At 45.1% G+C, this 27,855-nt stretch overlaps 1 protein-coding gene across 2 annotated transcripts in view; it reads left to right on the forward strand.

The window, feature by feature from the left end:
* Window positions 1–27,855, forward strand: part of Kcnab1 (potassium voltage-gated channel subfamily A regulatory beta subunit 1) — a 213,128-nt gene that overhangs the window by 157,437 nt on the left and 27,836 nt on the right. For both annotated transcript variants that reach the window (XM_042685522.1, XM_042685523.1), the window contains exons 3-7: window positions 9,396–9,433; window positions 12,198–12,277; window positions 14,220–14,264; window positions 16,479–16,523; window positions 18,684–18,727. In XM_042685522.1, coding sequence (XP_042541456.1) covers window positions 9,396–9,433; window positions 12,198–12,277; window positions 14,220–14,264; window positions 16,479–16,523; window positions 18,684–18,727 — 252 coding nt within the window. The remainder of the gene's footprint in view (window positions 1–9,395; window positions 9,434–12,197; window positions 12,278–14,219; window positions 14,265–16,478; window positions 16,524–18,683; window positions 18,728–27,855) is intronic.

Genomic DNA, 27,855 nt, shown 5'->3' on the forward strand with positions numbered 1-27,855 from the left:
GCAACACATCCATTTAGGAGTATAATATATCATGATTGGTGTTACCTTTTCCAGCCTCTTTCAGCCCTCCCTTCCAGCTACTTGGTTCTAAATGGAATCTTCTAAGACAGAAGATGTATCAATAACGTGGTTTTATGATGTGTAATTTGCCCATTTCCTTCTCTGACATGTTACATTTCCACATATAATTATGGAAAGAGGAAGATCTCTACTCTTTAGTTAGAAGTAGTTAATTGATTAAAAAGAAGATTTGATGCAGGATACAGAAGTCCTCCCATGCCCTTGACACAACTATCAATTTTCCATTAGGAAAAGGAGATCACAGATTTTTTTTAAAAACTGAAATCATTAACAGTTGGTATCCATTAAGCATGGATGAATAAGCTAAATCTTATAGGTAAGTCAAAAAATCTGCAGAAAAGCATAGAAAGTGAGTTTGTTTGAGTGAGCTATGGTTAGAAACTTTATGTATCTGTAGGTTTTTGCTAAGTTATCCCTTATATATTTCTTCTGTTTTAATTCTTCCACATTTCAAAAACACAAATCATTTTGTATCCCTTCTTTGAATTTCTAAATAATATTGAATGCCCTACATATCAAGAAGTTCTCTGTTCCAGGCACTGTACTAAGAGTTCACCAAAACAAGAGAAGAAAAAAGTGATTTCCTATATTAACAGTAGAAGGAAATATTGCAGATATTTGAATTTGCTTCAAGAATCAGCAATGGCCGTTTAGTCCTCACGCCCCAGAGCCTGTGTCTGATGTAATTATGTCACAGTTCCTCTCACTTGTGTCAACAGTTCCACCCAGCTATTAGAAGAGTTCTTCAGAGAATGACATGAGTAAGATGATGGGAAGTTCATCCCAGATGGCAGTGTGAGGGGAGAGAGACGGAAGGCCAGCATTGAAGGAAGCTTCTGTGGGAAAGGAACACAGGCAGATCCACGGAGCAGGGGGTGGTCATGGGGTCCAGAGCCAATACTTGGCCACCCCAATCCCTGGAACAGCACGGGGTCAGAGGAGAGAACGAGAGAACTGCCACGTTGCTGTGGGAAGACCAGAGTGTGCACAACCCACCACCAAGCGGCTCTGGTGAGCCTCCGCTCTTCCACCTGACTCCCCATCTAGAAAAGAGGTGGGATGTTCAGATCCTGCCAAGTTGCCATAAAGATTAGAACTTCTGTATGGAAAGCAGCTGGCACAGAGGCATCTAGAACAACACATTGCCTCCGGGTGGTGAGCTGAGAATTCCTTCCTCATTTGGCCACAGTTTCCTGTTTTCCTAAGCACTTACATAGAAACTCCAAGTAGTAGAAAGTCTTAAATAGTATTTAGCCCTTTAAAAAAAAAAAGTGTGTGTGTGTGTGTGTGTGTGTGTGTGTGTGTGTGTGGGTGGGTGTGTGCTCTCTACCTGCGAATGAGAATGGACTTGCCCTTCAGCAGCCAGAGAGGCTCTGTCCCCGGCCCCTTGCCTAGTTTTCTTGCTATTTCAAGCTCTTTTATAGAGTGCAGGTGTGAACAAGCCTCACCCCCTCTCTCTGGGAGCCTGGGCGGTATTATTGGTTCTTGCAAGAAAAAGTAATCAGAGGAAAAAGAAAAGGCTAAGCTGTTACCACATTTGTTAACTCTAGCCAGATGCTCATTAGCAACACACTGGAAGCCAAAAATGAAAGATCAGCCTGCAGCTTGGATCCAAAAATAAGGGCCAGGCTCCGTGGAAAACACTGACAGATGCAAGCCAGAACAAGGGAACCGGCCTTGCCAGTGCCGTTCGCAGAGATGCAGCCTGGTCGGCGTTCCAGGTGCCCAGAAAGGCCTCTGTATCCAGTGTCCCGACTAGGTCCCAGCAGGGTTGCTCACTAAGCACCCCATCTCCAAATCACCTGGGATGTTTAGTAAACACACATGCCATATACACAGAACAGAGCAGGTACATGTCAGAGCAGGGCTTCCAGGAGATTCACACAGACAAGACTTATGGAGCTATGGCATTTGCGCAGGCGCTATGGTAGAGGAGAAGTTCATCTCTTACCAAATTTTACTCTGCCCTCCTAAAATCCTGTGAATGACTGGTTACTATTACCACCACCCTGCTGACTTCTCCACCTTTCAATCACTAGAGGGTACGAGGGCAAGAAGCCAGGTCCTCCCCTCTGTCACCTGTCTCTATATCCCAGAGCCATCAGCAGATAATTTTCCTCTGGCCAGACTCCTAGGACTTTGGTTTTCCTTCGATTGGTTTTGATCTCAAGGTGATTTGCCTCTCTTATTGAAAGCACAGAGCTCTCTGGGTCCTATCCGTTACTAAGGGAGCAAGCGTGTGGGTAAGCTGTGTCCACTTGATTTGATTCCCAGCTCCAACTCTGTTGCCTCTGGTTATATGAACTTTGGACAAGTCATTTGCCCTTTGAAAAGGGGGACAGAAGCAGCTGAATTTAAAAAATGGAGAAAAGCTAGTGAGGGCAGAGAGAAAAGGGTGAGGGAGCACCATGAAGAGTTTAGAGTGGTTCTCAGCTCACCCTGCAAGTAGAATGACCTGAGGAACTTTGAAGTATACTCTTGTGAAGCCCCCCACACTCCTCACCCCACACATACGCCATGCCCCCACACAGCCCTGCTAGGAAATCTGATTCTGTTGGTCTGGTGTAGGGCAGGCAGTAGTGCCAGCTAAAGCTCCCTAGGACAGGCAGCTGGGCACTAGCATCTGGGCTCACATCATAAGAACACAAAGAACAACAAATGCCAGAGCAGGTGCAGGGGGGAAACAGAAGGCTTGTCCATGCCCATGGCAGGACTGTGAACAGTACAGCCACGATGGGAATCAGTATGGAGAGTCCTCAAAAGCTAAACATAGAACCATACCAGCCAACAATATCACTCCTGGGCATTTGTCTAAAAGAATGTAAGTCTACACACAGCACAGACACTTGCATGCCCACATTTCCTGTAACACTAGTCATAATAGCGAAGGCATGGAAATGATCACAATGCCATGCAACTGACAAATGTAAATGAATGAATGAATGAATAAATAAATAAATAAATATACACACACATACATACAAAAGAGGATATTATTCAGACATAAAGAAAAATAACATTATGTTGTTTGCAGGGAAATATGTGGAACTGAAGTTCATCATGTTAAGTGAAGTAAGCCAGGTTCAGAAGGACAAACTCACATGTCTTCTGTTATATGTGGTCACTAAACCTAAAAAATAAATGAATATAAACATAGAAAGGATCTGAGGTGCATATATCTAAAGAGCAAGCACATGTTTGTTATTGTAGGGCTTTTAGGAAATTCAAGAGCGGGGAGGAAATTAAAATGTCAAGGTCATGACAGGCTGAGATGTGACTCTCGGAGGAGATTCACGGGAAATATCAACAAACACAGTGCTACATTTTGCACAAGATCCCAGAACAGAAAAGGAGGCATGAAGTTCAAAGACTCATAGGTTAAATTTTAGCAACCTAGTTCCTGGTTGTCATTGCACTGGGGTGATATAAAATGTTTACATCATTGCACCTAAATCTCTAAATATGTCTTCATTCTCAAAGCAAGGATGACAGTTAAATGATACCTGTACTTTTAAAGAAATAAAAAGCAATTAGCCTGAGCAATCAACAGATAATTATGTAACTGAGACTGTGTGTGAGCATGTGTGTGTGTGTGTGTGTGTGTGTGTGTTCAATCTTCTTTTCACATTTCCCCAATCACTTTTCTTTTTTGTTGTTGTTATTGTTGTTGCGGGGCTTGAACTCTGGGGCTAGGCACTGTCCCTCAGCTCTTCAGCTCAAGGCTAGCACTCTACCACTTGAGCCACAGTGCCACTTCTGGTTTTCTGGTGATTAACAGGAGATAAAAGTTTCACAGACTTTCCTGCCCAGTCTGGTTTTGAATTGTCATCCTTAGATCTCAGCCTCCTGAGTAGCTAGGATTACAAGCGTGAGCCACCAGTGCCCGGCTATATTGGAATTATTGTGTTTTATATTATACAGTATTATATAGTATACATATTATATATTATATTATTATTATGAAATAGATACGTATTATGGAATGAAATACTATATAAAACTATAGTGGAATGTATAATATTTTATATATTGTATATTACTATTTAGTCTATATTACATAGCATTTATATAACTATATTATTATATTACTACAATGGTACCTATTAAATAATAGAATATATAGATTAATATAGTGGAATATATATATAATGTTATGCATTATACATTATATAATTATATTACAATACCTGACACAAGTTACTTATGAAGAAACGTCAGCCCCATGTGTTTGGAGATTGAAAGTCCGAGCCTGGGCAGGTAAGGTGGAGCAGGGTTGGGCTGACCTCTGTCGAGGGTGCACAGGACAGAGACACATGGCCACAGTGAGCAAGGAACCACAGCCCAGTCAAGAGCAGAGAGAACATATACTCATAATCTGACCTGCTGACCTGAAACCCCTTCATAATAATTAATAACAATTTCTTTAGCTTACCTGACAAAAAAGAGAAGCAAAAGATTCTATTTGTGCAAATACAATCCCCAACTTGTAATGTGCTGACTTCCATTGTTTTGGCTTTATGATGGCATAGAAGTAATATACTCAGGTAGAAACTCTACTTCTTTATCTTTTGCTTTTAACCATTTTTTGTGGTGCTAGGAGTCAAACCCAGAGCCTCATGCACGGCTGGGCAAACACGCCGTTCATTAACTTTGATTTCCCCCCGGGGTTGCACTGCCCGTGATGCCGGGAGCAGGAGCGAGGCCCAGCTCCAGGCTGCTGTGAACGATACATCCCATACTCTACAGAGACAGGGCTACTAAGCTGTGCTGTTTGACAGGTTGAGTCTATTAACTGCAGATGGCCTGTGTTATTTTCAATGTATGATAGATTCAGCAGGATATAACCTCACTGTAAGCAAAAGTACATCTGCATCTGTGACGGTCCCCCTACAAAACCATTGAACAGGTACCGATTAGTGGTGATGTCACCTGTAAGATCAGGGCCAGGCCCATCTTTGCTCAGTGGAGCCAGGACCAGTTCCTTTCTGGTCCGAAAATCAACCCACAAAAATCAGTCGCCTTCCCGTACACTGACAATGTACAAGCAGATAGGAGGGAAATAAAGGGAGCAACCCCATTCACAATAACCTCCCAAAAAATAAAATATTTAGGAATTAACCTAACCAAAGATGTAAAAGAACTATTTAATGAAAGCTATAAAAAGTTAAAGAAAGAAATTACAGAAGACACTAGGAAATGGAAAGACCTTCCATGCTCTTGGATAGGCAGACTTAATATAGAGAAAATGGCAATACTGCCAAAATTAATATACAAATTAAATGCAATTCCTATTAAAATCCCAATGACATACATCTCTGAAATGCAGAAAACAGTCCAAAAATTCATATGGAACAACAAAAGACCTAGAATAGCCAAAACAATTCTAGGGAATAAAGACAACATGGGAGGGATATCCATGCTGAACTTCAAACTCTACTATAGAACCATAATAACAAAGACAGCATAGTACTAGCACAAAAACAGACCTGAAGACCAATGGAATAGAATAGAAGATCCAGAAATGAAACCACATACCTACAGTCAGCTGATATTTGGCAAAGAAGCCAAAGACATACAGTGGAAGAAACACAGCCTCTTCAACCACTGGTGCTGGGAAAACTGGGCGGCCACATGCAGAAGACTAAAAGTGGACCCCAGCCTATAACCATGCACCAACATCAACTCAAAATGGATTAAAGACCTTAGCATCAAACCTGAATCTCTGAAACTACTGCAGGACAGAGTAGGAGAGACACTTGAACTTATTGGCACAGGCAGGAACTTCCTGAACAGAGTCCCAGGGTCACAACAAATTGGAGAGAGACTTGACAAATGGGACTACCTTAAAATAAAAAGGTTTTGCACAACTAAAGCTATAGCAACCAAGCTAGAAAGACAACCAACTAACTGGGGAAAAGATTTACCAGCAATATACCAGACAAGGGGTTAATATCCAGTATATACAGGGAACTCAAGAAACTAATCCCTCCCAAACCTAACAAACCAATTACTAAATGGGCAAGGGAACTAAAGAGAGACTTCTCAGAAGAAGAGGTAAAAATGGCAAAGAAACACATGAGGAAATGTTCACCATCCCTGGTTGTGAAGGAAATGCAAATAAAGACAACCCTGAGATACCACCTTACCCCAGTCAGAATGGCCCACATCCTCAAGTCAGCCAATGACAAATGCTGGAGGGGATGCGGAGAAAGAGGAACCCTATTACACTGCTGGTGGGAATGTACACTTATACAACCACTTTGGAAAGCAGTCTGGAGGGTCCTCAGAAAGCTAAAGATTGACCTCCCTTATGACTCAGTCATACCACTTCTAGGCATCTATCCTGAACAACAGGAACCAGTATACATGCACCTCCGTATTTTTTGTAGCGCTGTTCACAATAGCCAGGATATGGAAACAACCCAGATGTCCCACCACAGATGAATGGATCCAAAAACTGTGGTATTTATACACAATGGAATATTATGCAGCCATTAGAAATGATAAAATAATGGCATTTGCAGGGAAATGGATGGAGCTAGAAGAAATCATGTTGACCGAGGTAAGTCAAGTGCAAAGAGACAAACGGTACATGGTCTCCCTGATAAGCGGATGTTAAATCCAAAATGTTAGGTGATACGACAAAATTCACAGGACTTAAGAAACAAAGGACTTCCACTCATCTGGTTGAATCACTACTAAATAACCCCATGCTGCTGGTCACATGTATGGTATATATGTACACACCAGAGGGAAACTAGGAGGACGACACAGAACTAGAGGGAATCAAGGAAAAGCATACAACAGCGAGACCCATCAGCTGCACTGGACATTGACCAAAATGAACTAAGCAACTCAATGGCAGCGATGGGAGGGAGGGAACAAGTGGGAAAGAGGGAACAGTTGATGGTATGCAAACAAAAGAAGTGTACATATCACCCAATGTGGAAGAAATAACTGTATTGCAAAGCTCATAGAACTCATAAATGTTATAGACTATGATAGACAATTTGTCCTATGAAAGTTAGAATGTGTTTGTGACTTTAACTAAGCGTCACTATCCCACAATTCTGTGAAATTTGGGAAATTATGTAACCAGTTAATCAGAATAAAAAATTTGAAAAAAAAGATGATATTAAGTGAACCTCAAGATAGGGACACAACTGTTTTTTTTCTTGCTTGCTATTGTTTTTAGCTTATTTAAAATGTACTATGTGATTTTTTTTTGCTTCTATTGTATGTGCTTCCCCCACAGTACATCCCCTGTTTTCACTGTATTTGATGTCAGTGCCCTCTAAATCTTGTATACACATTTTTCTAATTTGGGGAGGGGAAAGGAGATTTTTTAAAATGCTGAAATAAGGATACAGGTTTACCCACTGTAACAATGAGATGTACAAGACTCTATGTTGAAAACAAACTTTACAACTTGGAGGCTAGGAGGGAGAAGTTGGGGAGGTGAGGAAGGAAGGGATGGCAGGGGATAAACAAAGGAGGTAACAATGCTCGATAGGAAATGTACTCATTAATTTACTCATGTAACTGTAACCCCTCTGTACACTATTTTTACAATAAAAACAAACAAAAAAGAGTTTTAAAAAATCCTGGTCTGCATCACAGCACAAGTAAGCCAGAAAATTCATTAAGCACACAATGACCTGATTTTACTTGAAGATGTAGATGAAGAATAACTAATTTGTGGTGATAATTACTAAATCTATGTCTTGGCCCACTTTAGTGCTTTAGCCCAAGGCACTTCCTGATGAATGAGGAAAGTAAGAGATTAAACAGTGTCCCTATGACATCATGCCGTCTCCCATCCACGCTGGATGGCAGCTTTGTTCATCCTTCAGCCTCCCTCTGGGTAATAGGGACTCACTTTAACCAGTGACTTCTAATGGCAACCAGTTGAAGACCTTTGTCATCACACAAGGCAAGCCATTCCCTCATGTTTTGGCCTTTCATAAATTTCTTGTCCAAAAGTTCTTTGATCCCTTCAGAATCCTTACCATTCTACAAGTAAATACAGTTAATAGTATGCTGTTTTTTTTTCATACATAATTGCTACATTGTTTTTCCACTTGCTGCAATAGCAAAGATCACCAGTAATCTAACTTGTCCTGAAAGTGCGTAATCATGTTTCAGGATGCTGAGCTGAAAAGCTGATGAGTATGTAATGTTTGCAGAAGGTTAGGTAGGCTGTGGACACCTCTTCCAGCAGCATTCAGATAAGATTCTACTATAAACGTGTTATCTGTTAAAGGTTTTAATGCCCAGGCAATTTTTTTTTCACTAAATAGACAACAGAATTTCAGAGCACCTCCCTTAGCATATTCTCTCTCAAAAACAAATGCTGCAGTGCTTCAGTTCATTACGTTTTCCAAAGCCCATCTTTTCTGGATAAAAGACCCAGGTGTTTGTATTAGGGTGCCTTTAGGATGGGAATTTTCTGTGCAAACAGTCTTCATTTAAATATTCTTGCCATTTACCAAAAAGAAAGTACACTTCTATTTCTTTTTTCTTAAAATGCACGATGCTATTTTTCAGAAGAGGTACAAGTTCAGTTTACCGTAAGAAACATGAAAGTAAACACCTGGTGGTAAATAACTGCTATTGGATTCAACATCTCAAATACCACAGAAGACGTGGGCCTTCCCTCACGGAGACGCTGCCCCCGGTGCTGGGTGTGCTGCCCTTGTGCAGACTCAGGCTCTCTGTAGCTCAGAGAAGCACATACACATCTTTGGCTTCTGCCCATTCCTCGATCCCCAGGTCTTCCCAGTCCTCGTGTCCTTCACCTGACCTACAGCCACTCCCATTCTGGAGAAGCCAATCAGAGCATCAGCGTGGTGTCCTATTGCGAGTAGTGCTGGGTCCCCTCTGAGGGGTAGTGGGGGATACAGAATCAAGGTCTGGTTAGACTCAGAGCAGAGGGCAAGGGCAAGCCAAGGTCACGCTCTTTTGGTGGTTTGCCTGCTCTTGCTGCTTTTAGCTAAGTGAAAGCAAGAATGGCAAGAGCCAAAGGGGCTTAGTAGCCCTGGCTCCCGGGTCCTGCGGAGGGAGAGAAGCTTCCTTCAGGATGGGGCCGCTGTGGTAGTGGCGCCCACCTCCCCCAGAGGGGTGCAGAGCCCTCGTGGAGTCCACTGCAGGAGGAGAAGCCAGCAGCAGGGGGCACGTGCGCCCTCCTCCACGCGTCCCTGCGAACTCGCACAACTGTTGAGGTGGCCCTGGTGTAAAAAGATTTGGTTCCCTCTTATTGACACAGTGTTAGAAAAGAGATTAGGAATAATGTGTAAATATTCATTCTCTTCCAGGAACATGGGTGACATTCGGAGGCCAAATTTCAGATGAGGTGAGTGGCTTCCTGTCTCCACTGTGAAGGGAGACTCAGAGCTGGGGGGGGGGGGGGGGGGGAGAGGGGAGGGGGGAGGGATCCTCTCTGGCCAGGGGGGATTGAATCCCGAAAACAGGTAAGACTGACTGGAAGAGCAGTCCCAATTCTATCTTCCCTCCTGCCATTTTCACATTTAGGCTATTTATTTATAGCCCCTGAGGCAGGGAATGGATGAAACCATTGGAATTAGACAATGACACCATTTGGAATTAACTAATTTTCTGTCACGTTATGAGAAGATTTTTGTTGCTGATTGATTGCTTTCCTGATTCATTCTTAGCTGTGACTTGGGTGGCCAGCTGCTCTCAGGTCACGTGAGATTTTCTCCCTTTTAGCACCACAAAAACTCAAGTCACGCCGGGCGCTGGTGGCTCACGCCTGTAATCCTAGCTACTCAGGAGGCTGAGATCTGAGGATCGCGGTTCAAAGCCAGCCCGGGCAGGAGAGACCGTGAAACTCCTATCTCCAATAAACCACCAGAAAACCGGAAGTGGCGCTGTAGCTCAAGTGGTAGAGCGCTCGCCTTGAGCTGAAGAGCTGAGGGACAACGCCCAGGCCCAGAGTTCAAGCCCCACGGCCACAAAAAAAAAAAAAAAAAAAAAAACTCAAGTCACAGAAATCCTCTCAGTCATGGCAGAGCAGACCATTGGTCACTGCAGACTGGGCAAGTCTGTGAGCCTCAGTCCTCCTTAAACTAGAATAACTGTGCTGATCCTGAATTCCAAGGAAGAGGTTGACCCATCATGCATTGCGTAGGCCTGAGGTGGTAGACTTGCTCCCATGGCTCTGGTAGTCATTACAGTCAGTGAAGGCCCTGGGACTCCAGTGGGCACCTTCCAGTCAGGGCCTGACTCAGGGCACTGTCACCCTTACCTGTGAGGCGTGCGTCAGGGAGATGCCAGGCACTGAGCACCACGAATCCTCGAGGACAGGCACCGAGCATGAGTCCCAAGGTTCTTCCCTCGGTGAGCTCAGAGACCGAAGCCAGCAGACCTCTGTGGTGCGAGTCTGCCACATGCCTCCCCAAACTACGGCAGAGGCTCTGGATGAGCAAGATGACCCTCCCTCTCCTTTCTTCCCCCCCTCCCTCCCTCTTCTCCTCTCCCTCCCTTCTTCCCTCCCTCCCTCTCTTCCTTCCTTTTTTTCTTCCTTCCTTCCTTTCTTTTGCCAGTCCTGGGGCTTGAACTCAGGGCCTGGGACACTGTCCCTGAGCTTCTTTTGCTCAAGGTTAGCACTCTACCACTTGAGCCACAGTGCCACTTCAGGCCTTTTCTGTGTATGTGGTACTGAGAAATTGAACCCAGGGCCACATGCATGCTAGGTGAGCACTCCTACTACTAAGCCACATTCCCAGCCAAGATGGCTTTTTAAAAGCAAGAAGTCCCCATCTTCCCACTTGCTGGTTTTGTGATAATAAAGCTCATTCTTCTCCCACTAAAAGAGAAACAGAAAACCAACTCTCCTGATAAGGGGAAGAGATGGGAGAGAGAGGCGGAGGGTGAGGCCAATGGTGGTATATTGTATATGCCTGTGGAAATGTCTGGTAAGAGAGAGGGACAAGGGAGGGAAGAAAGAAGGAAGAAAAGAAAGAAGGAAGGAGGGAGGGAGGGAAGGAAGGAGGGAAGGAAGGAAGAAAGGAGGGAGGGAAGAAAGGGAGGGAAGGAAGAAGGGAAGGATGGTAGGAGGGAAGGAAGGAAGGAAGGAAGGAAGGAAGGAAGGAAGGAAGGAAGGAAGGAGGGAGGGAGGGAGGGAAGAAAGGAAAGGAAGAAGGGAAAGAAGGAAGGAAGGAAGGAAGAAAGGGAGGGAGGGAGGGAGGGAGGAAATCACTCAAGGCTAATGCCCTGTATCCTCTGACCTTGTCTGACTGTAAGGGGGTGGGGGTACTGAGTGGATGCACAGTGGAATCCAGTCCCCCCAGCACCGAGTAGCTAGCTTTGTCCGCATGGACTCTTGTTAGCCTCCTGGTTTTCAAAACAACAGGAGTTTACCTTGGAAATGCTGATGAGGGAACTTTAGCCCACCTTCACAAAACAAATAAATTAATTAAAAAATATACACAGTAAAAAAGCCAACTGTAATTATTTGTGAAGTGGGTATTTGCCCAACAAGGAATAAATCAGATGGCCGAAAGAAGACATGTTCCCTGTACTCGGTTGCTTATTGTATCCCTGAGCTGTTGTCTACGGCCCTGGCTTCTGTCCCATGCAGTAAGGGCAAGGGCTGGGGTCTGTTGATGGCTCTCTCCCCCTTACCCCCCACCCCACGCGTTAAGGACAAGGTCTCAGGTATGTCTGGGGGCTGGGCAGGGAGGACCCCATCGTGGTGGTCAGGTGACCCGCTGCCTCCACCCAGTGTGGATCCAGGCTCTCTGTGAGGAGGCTGGGCTGCAGGAGTTTTGCAACAGCCTGGACTCTGACTGATGGGATGGTGCATCCACACTAAGCAGCCAGGAAAAAAATAAAATGACAAGCTTTCAGGTCAGGCCTCATCCAGCTGCCAATACAGAGAAGAGTGTGGAGAAGTGAGCAGCTGTATAGGACTGGAGCTTTGTCTGAGGGAGGAGATGGCACAGAACGTTGTGGGTCCAGCATGGGAGACGCCACGGTGCCCCTCTGGGCCCCGCAGAGGGCTCACTAAGTGCCAGTCTTGCAGTGAAATTTCCAGGTGACTCCCCAAGCTGGGGACACCCCAGCCCCATCCTGACCTTCCTGTCCCCTTGCAGGTGGCAGAGCGGCTGATGACGATTGCCTACGAGAGTGGTGTCAATCTCTTTGACACTGCTGAGGTCTATGCCGCTGGAAAGTAAGTCTCGACCTGTTTGCGTCCACTTGGAAAGACACCTGGGATGTTCCGGGCTCTTCCAGGGGCTGCTAGGAAAGGGCTGCTGCCTTCTCAGGCACCAGGGCCCTGCCCCTCCCCTCCATCACCACCATTAGCCCTGGATGTGCTGCCTACCCTGGCTCTCTCTGGCCATCCAGACTGTCCCTGAATGGATGTGGGTGGGAAGGAGGCGGGGCTAGGGGGCCAGGGCGATGGTTTACCGGTCTGGGAGCAGAGGGAGGGAGGGAGCAAGCAGATGGATGAACAGCATCCAACATGAGTCAAAGCTGGCTGCTCACCTGCAGGTCCGGAAGAGCAGCCGAGGGCTGGATGCCCTCCCTGCTGACCAGCGGTGCTGGTGACTCAGTAGCTCTCATGAGAGCACCCTGCACAGCCCACCTCAAGGGCAGAGAGGCCCAGAGAGGAGTCACCTCCCACCATGCCCTTCCTGGGACCTGAGCTCCGGTGTGGGGCTCCATGTGGGCAGCTAGCTCACCCACAGGAGTGTCCCCTGGGGCCTCCAGCACCCATACCGCCCAGGTCACAGTGGGCACGGGTGCTCTGGAGAACAGACCGAGGGTCCTGGCCTTGTGGCGTGGACACGGATGTCTGCTTCCTGAAGCGAAGGAGCCAAGTATCTGGACCATGGTGTGAGAACCCCAAGAACCTCTAAGCTGAGCGCGCTTGTAATCAACATCCAGCCCCAGGCCCCTCAGTCCCTCAGGGAGGCCAGAGGAGCCAGACCTGCCCATGCAAGGTCCTCACAGAGTCCGTGGGAGCCCTCCCTGCCCCTATCCTGCTTTTCAAGGACAGGTGTTCATAGCTGGGGACGCTGGGGCCCACATCTCTTCTGTTTTCTGTGAGTCCAAGAAAAGAAAGCAGAAGTCATGAGAGCTGAGTCCCCCTAGCACACCCGGCCCGGCCAGCACACCCGGCCCGGCCAGCACACCCAGCCCTGTGTGGCTGTCAGTGCGGTAGCGCGTGGACCCTGCGAGGCCCCCATCCACACCCCTCCTGTGAGGGGCGATCACTGAATCCTACTGAGCTGACCCATGGAAGTGTGGAACTGAGCATCCCACTGTGAACTCCAAGTTAGAAAGGGCGTGTGGAAAGCAGAATGCGCTCCCAAAGACCAGGCTGGCGCTGGCACTCGGTGCCAGGCTGTGTGGGGGCCGCGCCACAGCTACCCCACATCATGACTTCTTCCAGGCTGTGTCTCCAAACACACCAGGACTTCTGCTGACGTGATGTGACAGTTAGCCGGGACCCTCCCTCGAGCTGGAGAGTGGCAGAGCACTGAGCCTTCACGAAGCCTCTGACAGCCAGGGGCTTCTGGGGCTGAGTAGGGGTCTTGCCAGGGACCTGGGCGGGGGAAGGAAGTTCCCCTTTCCTCAATCTTGGGCCCCCACTGAGGAGGAGGGGAGGGGAGTAGGTCTCTTCAGTAGAGCTCTCCATGGCCCGGCCTCAGGACAGCACTCTGCAGTTCCTCCTTGGGTCTTGTCATGGGTTCCTCATCCTCCCTCCAGATCCCCCCGGAGCCCATGTTTTCTGCCCAGACAGTGTGCGTTCCCCTGTCCTCACGGCCACACAGTTAGAAAGAATACCTTGACGCTCGGTGGACCCCGGGATATTTATACACTGGATCGGTGGTTTGAAAAACACCAAACTGCCAAATGCTTCTGCTGTTTCTTAGTATCAGGCCCGCAGGCGGTCCCCTGCCAGCCTGTCAGGACTTGGCAGGCACTTCTGGAATGCTCTATAGCAGGATTGTGCTGGCACAAGCAGAAAACAGTGGAGCGTGCGCTACCAACAGAGAACGCTTCTATTTCGGGCTATGCGGGCTCTGAGATGCCAGCAAAGAATGGCTCTGGGGTTCGGGTTGGCCTGGCTGCCCATCCTGAGACACTCTCTGCTTCTTCCCCAGGGCCGAGACAATTCTGGGGAGCATCATCAAGAAGAAAGGCTGGAGGTACCACCAGTCCCCAACTATTACCCTCTGTCTGCTTTGTTGTTATTGTTGTTGCTGGTCCTGGGGCTTAAACTTAGGGCTCAAGTGCTGTCTTTTTGCTCTTTTGCTCAGGGCTAGTGCTCTACCACTTGAGCCACAGCACCACTTCTGGGTTTTGTTGGTTAATTGGAGACAAGAGTCTCTCTGACTTTCCTGCCCAGGCTGGCTTTGAACTGTGATCCTCAGATCTCAGCTTCCTGTGTGGTTAGGATTATAGGTGTGAGCCACTGGCACCTTGCCTGTTTGCTTTTTAAAAAATTACCATTGAGTATACCAAAGAGAAAAAAAAAATAATATATGTGCTTAATCAAAGAGCTGTCAAAAAATCCATCCTTGGTAAAGAAATGATTCACAGTGGTTTAAGAACAAATGTCAGCGTTCATTACGTGCACTTCAAATACTATTGACTGATCATTGATCACAGTGAAATACTGCAGGCCTGGCCAGAGAAAGAGAGTGTTTATGAGATATTTGTGCATGAAAGAAGGCGACATTTTCATAGCTCTCATGGCCGTTCGTGGTAATTAGGTGAAGGAAAACGAGCTTCAGGGAGAGGAATACCCACACACCGAGGTGTACGGCCGCCGTTCATTTGATTAACGACTCTGGGCGTAAACAAATGACTAAACAAGAAGCCACTGGGCTAAGCACGTGGGAGCTTATCTGAGCACAGGCAGGCAGCACCTGTCCCCTATACCCAGGTACTCAGAAAACAGCACCTGTTTTCCCCACGGTGGTGCCCTATCACTCAGGTACTCAGAAAAGCACTTTACCGTTACCATGCAAGGGGCCTCCCTGCCCCATCCAGCACCTTCTGTGCCCCGAACTAGTGGTGATGAGGGTGGCTGTGGCGTTGGCAGGGGTGAGGACAGGCCCATGTCACAGTGGGTAACAGCCCGTTCCCCTCCCGCCTGAGAGCACTCACACCACCCCCCTGCCCGGGGACTCTGAAGACATAGAGCTCGTCCTCCTAGTCCTGGAGCCTTCACAGCGCTTTCTCTTTGTGGTGCTGGGGGCTTGGACTCGGGACTTTGCCTTACTTTACCACCGAGCTACTCTCCCAGTCCTTTTCCAAATAGTTATTTTTCGGAAGGGTCTTGTGTCAGGGGCCAGCCTCAGGCTGCGATCCTCCTATCTGCGGCCTCCGGAGTGGATTATTTTCTTGAGATGGGGCCATGCTCACTTCATGCCCCAGCTGGCCTCCCCCTGTGTCTCCTCCACTCTCCTCTACTTGGCCACTAGCTGGGATTACAAGTATGTTCCACTGTACCCACCCACGAAAGCTGGTCCAGCAACGCACCCTGCTGCTTGTCCTGGGCAGTCACTTCCTAGTGTATTACAGAAGCGGGTTGCTTCACTGCTCTGACTCTCCATTTCCCCACCTACTAAATCAGACCACATAACTACTCATGAGTACGTGCTGACAAAGTGTGGTAAGTGTGCAAAGGCCTTGGCGCACTACCTGGTAGTCACAGTAGCATGCTCTACCGCACGTGGCCCTGTCCACTCTTGAACACAAGCGTTGGGGTGTACCCCTACATGGCCAACACTTGCAGGGAACCTAACTGCAGGAAAACAAGTCTGCGGTGGTACTGAATGAGTGTGAAGTATCAGTTACACACAACTGCCCTGGACCACTGAGAGTGGCGTTCCTTCTTCAGAGCTTTCCAATCAGCTTTTAGTTGAAGGTGAAAAATGTTCTCCCCCCACCCCACGCAGTGCAGAATGCAAGGTGGGAGGACTAACTAGCAAAAGTCAGCCCCTTGGGCACTCCACGTGCCCTATCTCCAGACCTCTCTGCCCACTCCAGTTGCTTCTCTGAGAAGTAACTCCAGCGGGACAGGGTTGCCGATGTGTGCAACAAATGTTTCTTGTTACAAAGAAGCCAGTGGTGGGGCCCAGAAGGTGGCTCAGTGGTAGAGTGCCTGCCTAGCATGCATGAGGCCCTGGGTTCGGTTCCTCAACACCACATAAACAGAAAAAGCCAGAAGTGGCACTGTGGCTCCAGTGATAGAGTGCTCGCCTTGAGCAAAAGAAGTTCAGGGACAGCGCCCAGGCCCTGAGTTCAAGCCTGTGTTCTCTATGTCTATCTAGTATACCATATTCTCACCGTTGCTCTGTGTCTGTTTGGTATGCAATGTTCTCACTGTTTCTCTGTGGCTGTTTGGTATGCAGGAGGTCCAGCCTGGTCATAACAACCAAACTCTACTGGGGCGGAAAGTAAGTTCCACATTTTATATTTTCCCTCCCGGGAAGGGAGTAACTAGTACTTGGTGCTTTTTTATTCTCTCCTAGACAACTACTTTACATTTGAGTTGTGTTAAAATTAATTGGCTCAGAGAGAGCTATGTGTTGTTGCCTTTTATCTCCTCATGCTACAGAAATAGCAATCTGGCTAGGATTCCCAAAGAAATTTAGAGCATAAAAAACATGCGGTCACTTTTACTAAGTGATTCATACAGAATTTTCAAATGCCAGTGTCATACTTAGAATCATTTCCAAAATAGAGTTCAGATTTCAGAGGAAGAAACTAAAACATCAGAATGGAAGAAAAGCTACTCAAATCTGCCAAAGCTCAGAGGCTTCCATGGAATGCAAAGATAAAAATAGCTTGTCTGGCTTTACTTGTGAGACTCTGGTCCTTTCTGCAGAGGGCTGGGAGATGGCTGATCAAAAGGACCATCTCCTGGGGAGACGGCAGGAAGCTGTACCCACACCACTCCTGTCAGGCCAAATGAAAGAGAGGCCTGCTTTCTGCTGTGGGATGCAGAACCAATTTCACAGGATGAGTTGGTTTCTGATGGACCAGACTGCTAGGGTTTGAACTCGTGTTTACGCTAGCCAGCGAGAACTAGAAGGCTGGCCTTTTCTGACAAATTTAGGAAAACCAGCAAGCCAGTGCAAATACCAGAGCAATGGTTGGCACCACGCTACTCATGAGAATCTCCAGGAGTGTTGAAATCTGAGCAAACTGAAAAAAAAAAAAGAAAAGAAAAGAAAGCAGAAGCAAGCCAAACCTTGTCTACTCCTCAATAATTGGCAGAGAGTATGTGGTTTTGTTTTAAAGAGGAGGCAGGAGGGGCCAGTTCTGTAGGAACTCTCTAATCCCAAGGTGATTTGATTCATGACATTAGAAGTTGCATTCTAATTCCTTTTGCCATTTCCACAGAAATCAAACCGCATGGTACCTGGTGGTATCTCTTACTTGTCTTATAACCCATAATACCATTGGCTGGTATGTTTGCAATGGTACACAAAAGTTTGCCCATGATGAACTAGGAAGTGAAACAATTGGAAGCAAAATAATGTGCAAGAACTCTACCTAGTGCTGTTGTACATACAGTACATAAATATACTTTGTACAGACACATTCACACAGGTGAATAGCTATGGTTTCTAAAGAGCCTGCTCAAAATCCAGGTGATAGTGGCTCACACCTGTAATCCTAGCTACTCAGGAGGCTGAGATCTGAAGATAGCAGTTCAAAGCCAGCCTGGACAGGAAAGTCCATGAGACTCTTATCTCCAATGAGCCACCAGAAAATCAGGAGTGGTGCTGTGGCTCAAGTGGTAGAGTGCTCGCCTTGAGCTGAAGAGCTGAGGGACAGTGCCCAGTCAAGGCCCATGACTGACAAAAACTAAACAACAACAACAACAAAAACCAGAGTCTTCCCAAAGTATTGATGCTAAAGAAGCAATTCATGACTATTGTGAAATGCAACCACCACAGTTATTTTCTAATTGTCCAGAGCTTGAGAATCAACTGAGAGGGTGAAAGTCTCTATCAACACAGTGTGTCTTCATTTATTTATTTATTATGATTATAGAAGTGAGGTACAAGGGTTACATAAGTCAGATAAAGAGAACATTTCTTTTTAACAATGTCACCTCCTCACTTGCTCTCTCCAGGTTTTCCCTTGTATGGTTCATTTTCAAAAGTTTTGTCTTCTTAGGAAACCAAAGAAAAAACTTGGCTCATCACATTCTCAAGAAAAAACAGTTGTTCAGTTTCTTTGTAGACTTTGTTAAATTTGCTTGGGAGAGTTCACATCAGCAGCTCCTTTTCCTCCTCCTCCCCTTCTACCTCCTCCACCTCCTTCAAGCGCTGAGGGGGTGGAAGTGTGGGCTGGGCTGTACTTGGCAGATTAAACGGCTGACTGTAATGTGAACCTGGAGTGGAGTGGTAATAATGCTGTGGACACAATACAATCCTTGCATCACTGAAGAAAAGGAGTACACAACAACCACTCCTGCAGAATCCACCAAGAACAGGGTAGGAAATTAGCAATGCAGACTAAGTGACAGTTATTATTCCTCTGCATTTCGAATCAGATTTTTTTTCAAAAGCTCAGTCAAGTCACGAACTCCTTTCTCTTTGCAGAGCTGAGACGGAAAGAGGGTTGTCAAGAAAGCACATCATTGAAGGTCAGTTCTGCTGCTCGGCTTCATGTTTGTTTGTGGGCCCCTGAGTCAAGAAAAGTAGCCACCAATTAGGTTCAAAAACCCCTTAGATGAGGAAAGAATTCTGCATGGGAAGAGCCACAGTCAGCCGAGTTCCTCCCTGGGGTTGAGTGCAGGGTGGATGGGGTCCAGGAGGAGTAGGCCAAGTGCTCCAAGTCCTCCAGTACAGCTAATACCAGTACGGTAGAGTATTCCTGTAAGACTTTTGTGATGAGCTTTATTGATGTGTGTAAGTATACCGTGTGCCACTTTTCAACCTACAGAGTTGTATGGTAATCACAAATGAATGACTTCATAAAGATTCAAGATTATTATAACTTTAGATTCATGATTAAACCATTAGACATAATTTTCTCCTTTCTTAGAAATTTTCATTTATGAATTACAAGTGTCATTCAAACCAAATGAACCATTTTGGGGAAACAAGATCCATTCTAGAAAGGTTATCAGTAAGCCAAAGAAAAAGGCATATTTTAATACAACTATGTTCTATAAGTAACATACCAACTTGTTAGATAAATTGGTTTTACTTACTTACATACTTTGTGTAACTTCATTCTTCTTGTTCTAAGGGTTCGCCCTTTGTGCTTTAAGCTATTTTTCTTTTGCGTTGTCAGGTGTGGTGCTGAACGTTTACAGGAGCTTTTCATACGGGAGCCATGTCCCTCCCTGTTGGTTGTGTGTGCTACAAATGCTTTCTTCCAGAGGGACAGTGCCGAGGCCCAGAGTTCAGGTCCCACAACTGACAAAAAAAAAAACAAAACAAGAACTATCTCACACAAGGCATAGAAAAAAGTCAGTATTTAATCATTTAAAATGAAGACTTTCTATGATCTTAGAATAAACACATACTCACCAAGGGCTGGTAGCTCACACTTGTAATCCTAGCTACTCAGGGAGCTGAGATATGGAGATCACAGTTCAAAGCCAACCCAGACAGGAACGTCTATGAGACTCATCTCCACTTAGCAACCAAAAGGCCAGAAGTGGAGCTGTGACTCAAATGGTAGAGCGCTAGCTTTGAACAAAAACAACAAAAAAGCTTAGGGACAGCTTCCAGGCTCTGGGTTCAAGTCTCAGGACTGGTGGGCCCACGCGCGTGCACACCCACACCCACATGCACCCACCCACACACACACGCACCCACCCACACACACACACACACACACACACTACTTTTAACAATAGTATGTATATCATTCTATTGCTTCCAAAGTCTTATCTGAGTTTGGCCAACTCTGTCATTTATGAGCTGAGTGGCTTTGTGCAAGTTTCTTAGAAATCCTCACTAAGCCTCTGTCTCTGATGCGAGCATAGACTGTAGAAATCCCTGTGCATGGAACCTCGGCAGACAGATTGCAGCCTAATGGTTTGTGTGACGCGCCGTGTCCATTGCATCATGAATGCTTCATATGTGTTATCTTTGTCATCATCATCACCCAGAAACTCCCTGATACACACGGCTGCTAGTCTCCACTTCAGAATAAGTGTTACCAGATATTTAGGGCAGCTGAACTGTTCTGTTTTTTATAGCTGTCCATAGAAGATTCCAGGAAAGACGTGAACCTAGTCAAGGTGACAGGAAGGTTTATGAGAAGAGAAATACAGCAGAGAGGGCGGTGGTATGGACACACCACGGAAGATAACACTTCCACCTATCCCATCCATTCTGGGGGCTTCAGAGCTCGGGTTCAACAGGGAGACTTGGAGTCCTTGAAATGGTTGATTGCTGGGTTTCCTGGCTGCTGCCTAAAATGTTGTGGCACCAAAGCCTCAGGGTCAGTCCTTACTTCCTCCCGCCTGTGTCCTCATGTAGCAGTCTTCCTTCCTTCCGCTGTTTCATTGTCAGGCAGGTTTTGATTTATCAGCCTGTCCTGCCACATTGTATAGGGCACAATTCCCTACCTGCCTGCTTTTCTACTAACTTCTCTCCTAAGGACGCTCTTTAGGAAGCTACGGCTCTTATCGCCCGTGGTTTTCCTAACTCCTCCTCCAAACAGAATCCTTCTCTGGCTTTCTTGTCCAGTTGGATTCTAAAGTCAAACCCAGCCTGCCTCTTCACACGGTTCCCTCCCGGCTGACTCCTCCCTGCTGACCCAGGACTTGTGTCCTCCAGACACTTTGTCAGAGAGCAACAGCCGAGTCACTTGAAGTGTCCACCCGAACAAGCACTTGGGTTGCCTGCAAAGTTCTTCCCGTCTTTCCATTTTTTCTTCTTAACTTACTTTATTGTTATTATAGAGGTGATGTACAGAGATTACAATTACATAACGAGTACATTTCCTTTCGTACATTGTCTTCTGTTCCCTCACTCTCTCCCAGTCCCTCCCTCCCGTCTCCACCCATGAGTTGTAGAGTTCACTATGACCAGTGTGTAGAGCTTTACTGCTGCACTTTCTCACCCTTGTCCTTCGAGTTCTGTACCCTCCCCCCAACCCTTCCAAAGATGTACACTTGAACACCATACATGAGGTAAAGAGGAATCATCAGAAACTAAAAACTATACCTCTAAGTTCTAATATTTTTCTGAGTGGTTTGCAGTGGTTAAGTTTCAGGTCTGACATTGAGGCCTCTGACCCACTTTGAATTGGTATTAATGCACAGTGACAAGCAGGGGTCCACGTTTCGTTTTCTGCATCTGGCTGCTCAGTTTTCCCAACACCAACTATTGAAGAAGTTATTTTTCCCCTGGATGTTGTTGTCTCCCTTATCAAATATCGGATAACTGTAAGTGTATATGGGGTTTTTTCTGGGTCTTCTAGTCTGTTCCATTGATTTTCAGGTTTATTTTTGGGCCAACTCCAAGCTGTTTTTGTTATTATAGTTCTGAGGTAGATCTTGAGGTCTGGTATTGTCATACCACTCACATTGCTTCCTTTTGCCTAGCATTGGTTTGGCTATTCAGGATTTTTGTTGTTCCATATGAATTTTTGGATTTTTTTCCAATCTCAATAAAGAACTTCATTAGGATTTTGAGCCACATAAAATTTGTATGTCAATTTTGGTAGTATGGCCATTTTTACAATATTGATTCTACCTATCCATGAACATGGAAGGTCTTTCCATTCCCTTGTATCCTCTTTGATTTCTTTCTTTAGATTTTTATAGTTTTCACTATAAAGGTATTTTACATCTTTGGTTAGGTTTATTCCTAAGTTGTTCATTTTTTAGGCTAATACAAATGGGGTGTTTTCATTATATCCCTTTCTGCTTATATATTATTGGCATAAAGAAAGGCTACTGGTTTTGGTGGGTCAGTTTTGTATCCTGATACATTGCCATAGTTGATCAGTTCTAGGAGCTTGGAATAGAATCATTTGGGTTCTTTTGGTATAAGATCATGTTGTCTGCAAATAGGGATAGTTTGACTTCTTTCCCTATGTGAATCCCTTTTATGTCTTTTCCTTGCCTTACTGTTCCGGTTAGAAATTCCAGAACTATACTGAAGAGGCATGGAGAGAGAATGGACATCCCTTGCCTTGTTCCTGACTTTAGGGGAAATGGTTTTAATTTTTCCCATTCAGTATGATGTTGGCTGTTGGTCTGTCATATATAGCCTTTATTAAGAAATGTTCCTTCTATTCCTAGCTTCTCTAGAGCTTTTAATGTGAATGGATTTTGTATTTTGTGGAAGGCTTTTTCTGTATCTACTGAGATAATCATGTGGTTCTTGTCTTTGGCTCTGTTGACGTGAATTACATTTATTGATTTGAATATGTTAAACTAGCCTTGCAACTGTGGGATGAAGCCTACTTGGTCGTAATGTATGATTTGTTAAATTTGTTTCTGATTTCTATTGGATAATATGTTATTGAGGATCTTTGCATATGTGTTTATCAGAGAAATTGGTTGTGGTTGTCTTTCTTTGTTGGATTCTCGCCTGGTTTTGGGATGAGTGTGATATTGGCGTCATAGAATGAGTTTGGATTTGATCCTTCTATTTCCTTTTCATGGAAAATTTGAGGAGTATTGGTGTTAGTTCATCTTTAAAAGTCTTACAGAATTCAGCTGTGAATCCATCTGGGCCTGGGCTTTCCCTTGTTGGAAGGTTTCTAATTACTTCCTCAATCTCCTTGAGTGTTATTGGCCTGTTCAACCAGTTTACATCTTCTTAGTTCAGCTTAGGCAGTTTGTATGTCTCTAGAAATATGTCCATTTCTGCTAGAGTATAGATTTTGAAAGTAGCTCTTCACAATTGTTTGGGTTTCTTGAATGTTTGTTGTTAACTGTGGCATCTCTGGTTTTATTGATTTGAATCTCATCTCTTCTTCATCAGTTTTGCTAGTGATCTGTCAATTTTATTAATTTTTTCAAAGAACCAGCCTTTTGTTTCATTGATTTTATGTATAGTTTTTTTCAGTCTCTATTTCATTCATTTCTTCTCTAATCTTTTCCATCTCTCTCCATCTAGTAGTTTAGGGTTTGGCTTGCTCTTGTTTGTCTAGCAATTTTAGTTGCATCATGAGGTTATTTACTTGAGCTGTTTCTGTTTTCTTTATGTGTGTGCTTAGAGCTATAGACTTTCCTCTCGCACTGCTTTTGCTGGATACCAGAGATTCCGAAATGATGTGTTTCTAATTTCCTCCTTTATTTCTTCTGTGGCTCATGTCATTCAGTAGTGTGTTATTCAGCCTCCATGGGTTTGGGTGTTTTCTGCAATATGTTTTGTTATTGAGAACCAGTTTGATTCCACTGTGGTCAGATAGGACTTTTCTCAATTCTCTTGTATTTGCTTAGAATCTTTGTGTGTCCTTTGATGTGATCAATTTTGGAGAATGTTCCATGGGCTGCTAAGAAAAATGTGAATTGGGTCATTGTGTGGAAAGCTCTATGGATGTCTGTTAAATCCACGGGTTATGGTGTCATTTAGTTAAATTTTGTTTGGTTGACCTGTCCTTTCGAGAGTGGAATGCTAAAATCTCCCGCTGTTATTGTGTTGGGGTCTATCATGTTCTGTATGTCCGAAAGTATTTCTTTACCATATTTAGGTGTTGCATTGTGTGGTGCATATTGACCACTGTGATTTCCTCTTCATTCCCTTTATTAATATGTAATGACCTTCATTGTCTCTTCGTACTGAGTTAATGAAAAATCTACTTTATCAGCCTTCTTGCAGGATGCATTTGCATGAAAGATCTCTTTCCATTCCTTCACTCGGAATTTTTTTTTTAATCTTTGGCTGTGAAATGGGTCCCATGGAGACAACAGTTGGATGGATCTTGTTTCTTAATGCAATCTGCTGCTCTTCTTCTTTTGGTTGGGGAATTGAGTCCTTTAATATTTAAGGTTATTATGGAGAGATGTGTCATGTTTCCTGCCATTTTCTTGATTTCCTATATTTTGCTTCTTTCCCTTTCTTCTTTTTTTGGGGGGGGGAGTCCAGTCGTGGGGCCTGAACTCTGGGCCTGGGCGCTGTCCCTCAGCTCTTCAGCTCAAGGCTAGTGCTCTACCACTTGAGCCATGGTACCACTTTCAGCTTTTTTTGCTTATGTGGTGCTGAGGAATCGAACCCAGGGCCTCATGCATGCAAGGCAAGTACTCTGCCACTGAGCCACTTTCCCAGCCTTTCTCTTTCCTTTTCCTGTGCTTACCAAACTAGTATTTGTTTGTCATGGAAGATTTTGGTTTCTCCGTCAATTGTGAATGATAGCTTTGCTGGGTACAACAGTTTTCACTGGTAGTTATTGATCTTCAGGAATTGAATTATACCACTCCAGGCTCTCCTTGCATTGAGAGTTTGTGTGGAGAGATCTGCAATGATTCTGATCTTCTTTCCATTCTATGATAGCTCCTTCTTTGATTTTGCTGCATTTAAAATTAATTCCTTGTTTTTTAAGTCCAGTGTTTTCAGTACAATGTTTCTAGAAGTATTTCTTCTTGAATCCTGTCTACTGGGAGTCTGTATGCCTTTGTCAGGATTTTCTCTCTTGAGATCGGTAAAGTTTTCTGTTGTTATTTTGTTACATAGGTTTTCAATACCTTTAGTTTTGAATTCTTCCCCCTCATCTCTCCCAGACTATGTGTAAATTTGATCTTTTTGTTGAATCTGCCAATTTTTGGATTTCCCTTTTCTGAGTGTTTTTTTCATCCTTTGATTGTTTTTTATGCTAATTCCTCTGTTTTATTTTCACATCCAGATACTCTGTTTTCTACTTCATTTATTCTGTTAGTTATGATTTCAACTGTGGTTTGCAATAAGTACATCGAACTTTGTATGCTTCCAAGTTCTTGGTTGAAGTCCATTCTCAGGGTGTTAATTCCATCTTTTAATGAGGTGTGTAGCGTTTCTATCTTTCTCTCCATCTTTCAGGTGACCTGTATATTCTTTGTCCTTTCCTCCTTGCATTCTATTTGTTTTTGTATATCCTTTCCATTTTGTTGGCCAGTTCTCTCATCATTACTTTAATGGTTCTTTTGTCCTTCAAGTCTTCCTCTTCACTCTCACTGGGTTTCTTCCCTGCATTGTTGCTGGATTTTGGATTTGGCTTGCTGTCTTGATTTTTCATGAATTTTGTCATCTTCCGTTGTGATTTATGCATTTGGGTTCAGGGACTGTTGCGATTGTTCAGGTTGTGATAGTGTGTGGTGGTGGATGTACGACTCGCTGGATGGATCTCTGGCAGAGTTTGCATCTGGCAACTTTCAGCTCTGGGTGGTTCAGATAGTGGAATGTGTCCTGGTCAGTTGTTAGGGCTCTGTGGTGTGCAGGGTGGTCTGGTGTTGTGGCCTAGGTTTAGGCCCAGTGGTGGGTCCTGTCATGTGGCACAGAGCAGCCAGTGTCCTGGCCTTGATCTGTGTCTGGGGTAGGCAGATGCCCACCAGCCATAGTGAGGAGGTCATCCTGGACTGGTGTTTAGATCCTGGCTCTCATTTGAGCCCCGCAGTGGGAGGGGGGCAGGAAGAGGGAGGGAGCCCACTATGCTTTAGTGGGAGGTTATCCCTGCCAGAGACATGAATTGGGACAAGTTGGGGCCTTAGAGGGAGCAGGCTCCCACGGGCGGTGGGGAGATACTGACCCCACTCCAGTACCGGACTGATGCCCTCTTGGTCCTGATCCAGTCTCTACTTCCCACAGGGTGAAGGGCTGCATGCAGGACTCTGGGACAAGTTATCATCTGCGGGAGGTGGATTCCTGCAGGGAGGGACCAGGACATCACCCCTACTCAGTTCCAGACTGGCATAAACTTGGTCCCGGGCTGCTCACAGTCCAGTCCTGGGCGAGTGTGTGCTACAGTCTGAGGCAGGCGCTGGGTCCAGTCTGGTGTCTGCTTCCCTTGGGTTGGGGAGGCTAAGTTCAGGCCTCCGGGATAGGAGTGAGATTTGCATGGGGCGAGTTCCCATGGAGTGGTGCAGGGAGATGTCCCAATTCTCCTTTAGCAGCTCAGGCCTTTCTGTCAGCAGCCAGGGCTGCAGAGGGTCCATGGCCCTAGAGCTCAACCAATCTTAGACCTAGTGGTCTAGGTCTTCCACAGGAAGCAGAAGGGAGGTAAGGAAGGGCTCTGGCCTCTTTGACCTCTTCAGCTCGTGCAGGAAGGAGGGGGTCTGGGCTCAGCATGCTGGGTCTCCACCAGCCCTGGTTCCCCGTGGGAGGGTCTCTGGTGGCAACTTAAGTTTTGAGCTGACCAGCAGCACTGTGAAAGTTTTCTGCGTCTGGACACAGTGCTGGTCCATGCCACTGTCTGTCCTGGTCAGGGTCCCTGCCCAGACCTGTGGCCACTGTTCCCTTATTTTCTTTTTAAGCTGATTGATTGACAAGGAGAGAGGTTCAGAAAATGGTTCACGCTGGAAGCAACAAAGATTATAAAATCTTTGTTAAACAAAGATTGTTTTAAAAAAGGATGGAGGGGCTGGGAAGGTGGCTCAGTGGTTGAGCGCTTGCCTTGCATGCCTGAGGCCCTGGGTTCGGTTCCTCAGCACCACGTAAGCAAAAAGAAAAAAGCCGGAAGTGGCACTGTGGCTCAAGTGGTAGAGCGCTAGCCTTGAGCTGAAGAGCTGAGGGACAGCGCCCAAGCCCAGAGTTCAGGCCCCACTACCGGACCCAAAAAAAAAAAAAAAAAAAAGGATGGAGAAGTTCTGCCATTGCACTCATCAAATCTCCATTGTTTTAATGTTTACCAAAGCACGTGAATAATTTCACAATTCTCTGTCCTTTTTTTAAATCTGTTTTCTGGCCTCATCTAACTTAATAGAAATGGCTTAGATTTCTTCTTCCTTTAATTAAGTCTGGAATTCTCTTAGGAACCAGTCTCTTAGGTTGGATAAACCAGTTCAGCTGAAATCCAAGTTGACCCAGATTCAAACTTTAATACAAAATTTGAAACTTTTGAGATGGAGGTCACTTGTTATTATGTGGTCATTGTTGGTGTTATTGGTATTATTTTGCAGTTCATAGTTTCAGCCGAAAGCCAGGACTCATGAGTACAAGAAACACCACAGAGACTATTTCTAAGAAAACAGAAAGTAAAGAATTAAGTAAATTTTATATATATAGTATTTCTAAACCCAGGGTAAAATTTGAACAAGTTTATAAATAGCTATCCTGGGTTTTATGGGAGTTTTCCTGTGTTGAAGTTGACCTTACTTACTAGGGATTCACATGCACATTATGTTTGAGAATTACCATTAGATATTAAGAGTCCTGTTCATACAGAATTCAGCCCACTTGTATGCAGGGAGACCGTGGCCATTTGAATAAAACTACTTTACAGAATATGCAAAGAATTTGGCTTGTGCCTAATGTAGTTTGGAGTCCTTTTTGTTTTTAATCCTATTAAAAAAAAAAAACTCTTCTACGAGACCCAAGTCCTTGACTCAGATCCAGTTAGTATAATGTTCTCATTAAATTCAACAGGGGGAGAAGAGATTTCACTAATAGGTCTTTTATATCCACTCAGAATCCCAGGGTCATTTCAAACCCTAAAGTTCTATTTATTCACCCAGCCAGTGTTAGAATTTGGCAGATTGAATGCCTTGAGTGCCTTGTGTGGAATAGGAGTCATTTGCAAGTCATAGCATAAGTAGAATGGGGCTGTGAATATTATAGTCAAATGATATTTCTGTTTCTGCATTTGGCCTTCAGTTTATTTATGTGA

Source organism: Dipodomys spectabilis, unplaced genomic scaffold (assembly GCF_019054845.1).
Source record: "Dipodomys spectabilis isolate Male_0828 unplaced genomic scaffold, ASM1905484v1 ptg000095l, whole genome shotgun sequence".
In the NCBI taxonomy this organism is placed as follows: Eukaryota; Metazoa; Chordata; class Mammalia; order Rodentia; family Heteromyidae; genus Dipodomys; species Dipodomys spectabilis.